The sequence below is a fragment of the Saccopteryx bilineata genome, chromosome 4 (genome assembly GCF_036850765.1).
Source record: "Saccopteryx bilineata isolate mSacBil1 chromosome 4, mSacBil1_pri_phased_curated, whole genome shotgun sequence".
Classification (NCBI taxonomy): Eukaryota; Metazoa; Chordata; class Mammalia; order Chiroptera; family Emballonuridae; genus Saccopteryx; species Saccopteryx bilineata.
Genome location: NC_089493.1, coordinates 107,732,409 through 107,741,484, shown reverse-complemented (window position 1 = coordinate 107,741,484; position 9,076 = coordinate 107,732,409). Strand labels below are relative to the sequence as shown.

The following is a 9,076-nucleotide window of genomic DNA, read 5'->3' as shown; positions in this document are numbered from 1 at the left end:
CATGAATTGATTTTCATAAACAAGATAGTTCTACACTGCATCCAATCAAAATCCCATTCTTCTTACTGGCAAGAAGAGTAATCAATAATCTTTATCATTAAAAACTTGTAGATGTTTATAAATATATGATTTTATTTTACAAATTGGCAATTAAACATCAAATTACAATTTTCAATGTTCAAGCAGAACTCATTTTCATTGTTTTTAAGTATATTCACTAGTTTACTGAAAATTTAAAATGAAAGTCAGATTCCAATATTAGTATTTTCTAAGAGTTATTTTTAACACAAATATGCAATTGAAGAGCAGTCTATTATAAACAACTCATGGCAACAGAAAAACATAAAAATTCGAACAGTTTTAGTTTGGGCATTTACATTTCTATCATTTCCATACTGTCAAAGGTCAACTAAAAGTGGGCAACAAAGTAAGAGCCAAATCTCTCCTTCTTTTACTTTATAGTATAAGTTGTATCACTATGGCAAAAATAAATCCAGGTGTTACTATAATTTATCTACTTGAAAACATAATTGTGGTCTAAATTTATCATTTAATGATACATACAGAACTAAAAAGGTAAATTTGGATCTATTTCTGTGAAAGGCTGGGAAACAGCTGGATAAAATTCAATAACCAGGACTGTGCCTCAAATAGAAAACAAGACTTCTTGTGGTTTTGACAGTTACATTTTTGTAAAGTATATTTTTAAGGTTAGCCCATCCCTCAAATATGGAGATATATTTTTATCATCGATGTACAAGAATAAGGTGGTAAAAATGGATGTTAAGTTGATTTTAAGTATAAGGATAAAGACACTGTTAACACTAATTCAGTTATTCACTTATGGATCCCAATATGCTAGGTTTTGTGATAGGGCTTTCCTTGCAATAATTTCCTCACAACTCTGAGACACTATTGTAATTACCAATATTTTACAGATGAGCAAACAAAGGCTTAGTAACTTGTTCAAGGACACAGTTGATACACAGCAAAGACTCAAACCAGACTGTCCAATTCCAAAGCCTATCCTCAGCCACTCTGATCGTGAGACTGAAAATGACAGACAATAGACTATTAGAAAGGCTGTAAATTCTTAAGACCAAAGCTAAGTGTGATATTTGGAAAGATTTGCATTATTAGTAAAATGTGTACATTTTTAAAGTCTATTATAAGTAATAGCCATTTGTAAACTATAAGTCCCTCTATGTAAGAAACAAATGAAAATGTCAAGTAAACTTGTTTTATTTAGTGCTATGTGAATACATTTGTTTTAATTGAAATTTGGCCAGACTTTTTCGCCATAATACTCTATACCCTTGATATTCAATTATCAAAATTTTTCTCTTTTTTCCTGTTGATTGTTGTGGGCCCATTACCAAAAATCAAAACATTTTCTGTCACTGTATTTGTCTTTCTTTACTCCCCTCCTCCGCAACCTCCTCCCCCTAGTAATTACTTGTTTTATCTATGTCTATGAGTCTCAGTATTATATCCCACCTATGTGTAAAATCATAGTTACTAACTTTTCCTGATTTACTTATTTCACTTAGTATAATGTTCTCAAGGTCCATCTATATATTTTTTTACATGGCATTAGTTATATTAGTTTCTCTGTACAATATGCCTAAATGCAGTAATCTCAGTGTCAAAGATCTGTGCATCTTAATCTGAAGCCCACATAGAACCTTAGAGGTCCTCTGATAATCTAAAAAACGAGTTTAAAGATGTAACAAGGATTTACACCAGTAAGTATGCTTTTTCTCTTGGGGCAAGATAATTAACAGTATCTTTTAAAATAAGGAGCCTGACCAGTGGTGGCACAGTGGGTGGAGCATTGACCTGGGACACTGTGGTCCCAGGTTCAAAAACCCAAGGTCACCAGCTTAAGTGTGGGATCATCAACATGATCCCATGGTTTGAGCCCAAGATTGCTGGCTTGAGCAAGGGATCACTGGCTCAGCTGTAGCCCCCCAGTCAAGGCAGGTATGAGAAGCAATCAATGAACAACTAAGGTGCAACAACTACAAACTGATGATTCTCATCTCTCTTCCTTCCTGTCTTTTCTGTCTCCCCCTAAAAAAACAAAAAGACCAAAAAAAAGAAAAAAAAAGAAATTGCAGAAAAATCAAGGTACACACAACTGTGCATTTCCTATCAAATAAAGTCAAGAAACGGGCTATTTCTTGCAACACTTCTGCCAGAAAATAAATTCTGAATCCCTTGATTAATTTCCCAAAATCAAAAATTTTGAGCCTGACCAGGCAGTGGTGCAGTGTATAGAGCATCGGACTGGGATGCTGAGGACCCAGGTTTGAGACCCTGAGGTCGCCAGCTTGAGCGCAGGCTCATCTGGCTTGTGCAAAAAAAGCTCACTAGCTTGGACCCAAGGTCGCTGGCTCAAGCAGGGGTTACTCGGTCTGCTGAAGGCCCACGGTCAAGGCACATATGAGAAAGCAATCAATGAACAACTAAGATGTCATAACGAAAAACTGATGATTGATTGATGCTTATCTCTCTCCATTCCTGTCTGTCTGTCCCTATCTAACCCTCTCTCTCTCTCTCTGTCCCTGTAAAAAAAAAAAAATTGAGCCCATGAATATATCCACCTTACATCCTTTGGGCCACAGAGGAGCAAATTTCCCTAATTCTATTATAAAACCATAAAAATCAAGCAAGCATGATTCTTAAACTTTATGCAGATATGCAGACATTATATGTTCTCCTCCCCTGATTCAGATATGGGACCTTTCTCTGAAAAAAGGCTCACAAAACTTTGCCATACGTTGCTTCAGAAAAAGAGATGTCACAGAATATCACTTCCTTCTGCTTGCCCTAAGAAGGAAAAACCTTTATGCAGCAGTGTCAGAGGAGTCTCAGGCACCAAATAGGAGATTTCTTTACTTGTCAGGCTCTTCTGAATTACCCCTCTTACAAGCAGGTACTGTTGTGTAACTTCTTGACTGTTTTTCCATTTATGACCCAACTGTTACCAAGAAATACATTATTTTAGGCCAGCAATTTTCCATTTATTTTTTATCTTATGGCACACATAAACTAATTACTAAAATTCTGCAGCATACCAAAAAGGGTATTTTTTTTTGCCAATCTGACAAAATGAAGGTATAATTGTGATTTACAAAAACAATAATAATAAATATTAGTAATTACCTATCCTTTTTGCTTCAAAGTGACTTTTTAAAAAAAACCAGGTGCCTATACTTCTACATAAGAATTTCTGGTACCAAGAAATTAACCATTCAGACACAACCTTATGATATAACGGGACCAGTAAGATGCAACTCTATTATATAATCTATACATTTATGGTTCAAGACATGGCATTCACACCAAACGGCTATTTTTGTATTGACTGTTCTCACTTTTTTTTTTGACAATCTTACGAAAATGAGGTCAGTGCCTCTGACTAAATAGTCAAGTATTGCATGCTTTAAAAATTCTTGTGGCACACCAGTTAAAAAAATCACTGTATTTAAGCTAATGAGAGAACCTATTAAGGCAAGTAAAGCTAAAAAATATAACATACTATTCAAATGCCACCAAATATACTACCAGAACACTGACAACCATCACATCACATTAATATTGCCTTTTCTTGGTAGTGTTTGCTGATAATTCATTTCTAAGTATTTTTGTTTTATAATTACATACGCACTGAGGGCTTAAAGAATTATATACCTAGTTTTATGTCTGTACATATTTAAATAACATTACAATAAAATTCTCAAGGAATTCAATGTTGTTCGATGTTAGATCTAGCTGGTGGTTTAAGTTGGGAATATAACATCAAAAAACGAAGGAACCAATTTTAACAATATTGAAAAATAAAAGGAAACTTGTTCAAATTATTAAAGAATTTAATTTTAGTATATAGTACTTATGCTGTCAAAAATCAGTATCTTGATGCCTAGTTAAAGAATTAATGAAATCTGAATTTTAGCAAGCTTCAATTCCTTCATTTTACAGAAGAGCAAAGGGAAATACAAGCTGAACTATGTGTTCTAACCTTTAGTTGTTATTTGCCACTGTTACTTTTGCTTCTAAAAAATATCATTTGCATCAGACACAAAAATACTAAAAACAATGCCTAAAGCCATAAAGTTTGGCCAAGTGTCTCATTTCCTTTTCTGGTCAAAATATAAAACTGGTACCCCAAAGATAGAAATCACAAAATACATGTCCAGAAAAGGCGTATACATCAGTTTAATTAGAAACTAAGCTAGAGAAGAATATTTTCTATGTTACCAAATTTCTGTAGTTGGATCTTGCGATGACATTTCTACAAAAACAGGATACATCATTTTCATAGGGTAGATATATATAAAATGTCCTATAGGAATATTCTAGTTTTTAGCTAGTAAAAATTATTTAGTGGGATATAAAATCTTTACCCAAATAAGCAAGAAGATCAATTACATTCTTTTTTTTTCTTTTTTTCTTTCTTTTTTTTTTTCTGAAGCTGGAAACGGGGAGATACAGTCAGACAGACTCCCGCATGCGCCCGACCGGGATCCACCCGGCACGCCCACCAGGGACGACGCTCTGCCCACCAGGGGGCGATGCTCTGCCCATCCGGGGCGTCGCTCTGTCGCGACCAGAGCCACTCTAGCGCCTGGGGCAGAGGCCAAGGAGCCATCCCCAGCGCCCGGGCCATCCCTGCTCCAATGGAGCCTCAGCTGCGGGAGGGTGAGAGAGAGACAGAGAGGAAGGAGAGGCGGAGGGGTGGAGAAGCAGATGGGCGCTTCTCCTGTGTGCCCTGGCCGGGAATCGAACCCGGGACTTCTGCATGCCAGGCCGACGCTCTACCACTGAGCCAACCGGCCAGGGCCTAATTACATTCTTTATATAATTATTTTTTTTAAATATTTAAAAATTTTTAATTGATTTTAGAGAAAGAGAGGGAGAGAGTGAGGAGAGAGAGAAACATCTACATATTGTTCCACCTACTTATGCATTCATTGGTTGATTGTTGTATGTTCCCTGATCAGGATTGAACTCACAGCCTTGGTGTATCAGGACGATGCTCTAATAAACTGAGCTACCTGGCTAGGGCTAAAAACACTTTGACTTATGAGAAAATTAGTACTATAAAATTAGTACTATAAAAACTAGCTATTTGTTTCACTCTCTCCTACTACTACAATCAACCATTTGTAGAAGATCAGTTCATCCTAGTTCAAAATACCCCACATCTATTATCTTCATGTTGTCAATAATAGACATAATTATTCTAGTATTTCTAAATAACTCCATAACTTATTTAAAAATCATTTGAAATCAACTGTGCAGCAATCCAAAGTAACCAACAATCAGATTGACCTTGTTATAGTCTCATTATTTTTAATATATAACATGACAGTCTAATATTTGCAATTATTTTTCCACTAGGACATCTATATATATTAGCTATTGTCATCAAAGTAGATCAGTTTCTTCCAGCAGATTTTTGGTATGTAGGAAACATAACAAAATTGGCTTTTCAAAAAAATCAAATATTGCCTTAAGGCTTGAGAAATATGAGGTAAAAAATGCAAGTTATATACAAATCATTATATTGTGAATTGTAACCAAATTCACAATTTCAATTTAAATGGCAGAGCCAAGACTGTCTATGGCAAAACTATCTTAATTATTCAAAGTTAAATAAAATTTCCTAGTACTAATGGTTAAGTTACTCTACCATGTTTCCCCTTAAAGGTATACTTCTAGGGATAGCTTTAAATGACATAGAGCTATAGATTTTTCTGTCTGCCTTTTAATGTGATACACTGATAATTTTAAACCATAAAGAAAGTTAACAAATCCTTAACTGATAATGACTTAGAAGTTTATTTTATAGCACTTTTATTGAGAAATCATGTAACTACTGACCAGGACTGTTTACAAATGAAATGCTTGGCCACTGAAACAATTAAAAACTTAAATACTAAAATTTTACATCATGATTTGTTTAACTAAAGAAGTGTTATGATGGTCAAAACAGACAAAAGAAAATCTAAAGCAAAAATGATTTCCACTAAAACCATATATTCTTCCCTTATATCCAAGGGAAGGAGGAAAGAAAGAAGAAAGGAAGAAAAGGAGAGGGAAAATGATGAGCAGAGAAAAAAAAAGGGCAAGACAGGCAAGAAAAATACTTTTTCCCCATTTGCAAAAAGAGGAAACTCTGAGGTCTCAGCAAATAATGTGATCAACTGAGTCAGTTTATATTAAGGCATCTTCTTTACATATTATTGAATCCCATCATGCCTTTCATATTGCCAGCAGCACCCTGTTGAAACTGCCTCATCATTGACTGAAGTCCTGCCATACCACCTAGAGAGAAAGTAAAATCACATCATTATTAAGCAGAACTTGAAACATTTGTTTCTTTTGTCTAATATGTTAACTTCTAAAAATTATACTGGGTTCTGACTGCAATTTGGTCCTCAGCCTTGAAGAACAAACCATTTCAAAATTTGTATATTCACCAGTAACCTCATCTATAAAAGAATGAAAAACTTACCTCACCAAGTTGTGAAAAATAAATGAGATAATACCTGAAAGACCTTAGAACAGTGCCTGTCATACAGTAAGGCGTCAATGAATCTAAACAAAAAAACTATTTCCTGGGAAATACAGAAAAGTCTTATTGTAAACAGTAATCAATTTGGGAGGGCAGGGAGTTCTTTCATGAAACTTACAGAAAGAATTAACCATTTATTGAACATCTACCATATGCCCATAACTGTACCAAATGCTTTCATATTATTAGCTCATTTAACTGTCACAATTTCCTGATGAGATATCATCTGTGATTTTAAAGAAGGAAAAAGTGAGGTTTAGCAAGTTTAAGAAACTTTTTATAGGTTATACAGTAAAAGTCGAAATGGGTTTCAAAATCCCTAAATAATTTCAAAGTCTCATCATTGGAAATGTCCATATTCTAAACTAGGGCAAAAGGTCACCAGAATAAGCATTAATAAAAGATAATTAACTAGCCTAGCCTGTGGTGGCACAGTGGATAAACCTGGAATGCTGAAGTTACCAGTTCCAAACCCAGGGCTTGCCCAGTTAAAGCACATAAGCAATCAGTGAACAACTATAGTGAAGCAACTCTGAGATGATATGTCTCGCTACCACACCCCAACCCTTCTCTCCTCTCTCCATAAAATCAATAAAATAAAATCTTAAAAAAAATAAAATGATTAAGTAGCTTGCTCAAAAATCACACAGATGACAGCAGAAAAATTAACAAAAGGTCAGCTTATACAGTATTATTATAACCATTTAACTTAGAATTCAGATACCCATTTCCCTCAAATCACACATTTGTCGAACAGATTTTCATAATATCACAGCAGACGCCTTATTAAAACTCAACCCTTATAAACTGTATTAACAACTGACAACAACTTTGTATTTACCCATGTGATGAAGAACTCTTGGGTCCATCATTTTGGCCATTTGTTGATTCAATTTTGCCATCTGTGACTGGCTCACATTCTTAGACATGTCACCACCTAAAAATAAAAAAAACATTTTGAGTCAATATAGAATGTAATACAATCAGGATATCATAGAACAGTTAATAAATTGAGTAAATAAAAAGAAAAAGTCACCTATACTCTTATGCTAAATCAATTATTCGTTTGTACATACTCCCTTCTAATCTTATCTCAACTACATACATACTTTTGAGAAAGTATAAGTGACATTCTATATTAAAAATCATTTAGCCCAACCAGGCAGTGGTGCAGTGGAGAGAGCATCGGACTGGGATGCGGAAGACCCAGGTTTGAGAACCTGAGGTCACCAGCTTGAGCGCGGGCTCATCTAGTGTGAACAAAAAGCTCAACAGCTTGGACCCAAAGTCACTGACTTGAGCAAAGGGTTACTAAGTCTGCTGAAGGCCCATGGTCAAGGCACATACGAGAAAGCAATCAATGAACACTCGCAACGAAAAACTGATGATTGATGCTTCTCATCTCTCTCCGTTCCTGTCTGTCTGTCCCTATCTATCCCTCTCTCTGACTGACTCTGTCTCTGTAAAAAAAAAAAAAAAAAAAAAAAAAAAATTTAGCCTGACCAGGTGGTGGCGCAGTGGATAGAGCATTGGACTGGGATATGGAGGACCCAAGTTCGAGACCCCGAGGACGACAGCTTGAGTGCAGGCTCATCTGGTTTGAACAAGCTTACCAGCTTGAGCCCAAGGTCACTGACCTGAGCAAGAGGCCACTCGGTCTGCTGTAGCCCCTTGGTCAAGGCACATATGAGAAATCAATCAATGAACAACTAAGGAACCGCAACGAAGAATCGATGTTTCTCATCTCCCTCCTTTCCTGTCTGTCTGTCCCTTTCTCTGACTCTCTGTGTCTCTGCCACACACACACACACACATCATTTATGGGACTTTCTTCATGCCTAAGATTTTTCTTAATACTTTTAGTTATACCTGTGAATGAGTCATTATAAGCAAAACTATATCCAGTAGCTACTAATGTAAGCTATAACTATATTTTTAAGAGTGATATGGCAGATCACCAAACAAAAAACTGTGTTTATAAATATGAATTGGAAAAGGCATTGAATTGCTAGTAATCGAATATGAAAGAATGAGTCTTAGACAACTTGAAAATTTGTATGTATATAAGAAACTATTAAAAATATCAAAAGGCTTCAAACAATCCAACTCCATTGATGAGTGAATTTCCACACATTTAGTCACAACTCCACAGTAAAAAAGGAAGCCAATGAAAGAGACATACTCTGGGGCTAAACAGGTAAGAGCTTTCCTTTATAGAATAGCTGCTGTGCATAAGAGACAAAAAGCAAAAGAGATCAATGTAACAGCAATGAATCAATAAAACTGCTTCAGTAAAATTATTTATTTCAGGCCCTGGCCAGTTTGCTCAGTGGCAGAGCATCGGTCCGGCGTGTGGAAGTCCCAGGTTCGATTCTAGGTCAGGGCGTACAGGAGAAGCGCCTATCTGCTTCTCCACCCTTCCCCTTCTCCTTCCCCCCTCTCTCTCTCTCTCTCTTCCCCTCCCACAGCCAAGGCTCCATTGGAGCAAAAGTT

At 35.9% G+C, this 9,076-nt stretch overlaps 1 protein-coding gene across 2 annotated transcripts in view; it reads right to left on the bottom strand.

The window, feature by feature from the left end:
* Positions 1-400: 400 nt before the first annotated feature.
* SRP54 (signal recognition particle 54) overlaps positions 401-9,076 on the bottom strand; it is a 58,627-nt gene continuing 49,951 nt past the window's right edge. For both annotated transcript variants that reach the window (XM_066277740.1, XM_066277738.1), the window contains 2 exons: positions 7,425-7,520; positions 401-6,333 (listed from right to left, as the gene is read on the bottom strand). In XM_066277740.1, coding sequence (XP_066133837.1) covers positions 6,242-6,333; positions 7,425-7,520 — 188 coding nt within the window. In that variant the 3' untranslated portion in view covers positions 401-6,241. The remainder of the gene's footprint in view (positions 6,334-7,424; positions 7,521-9,076) is intronic.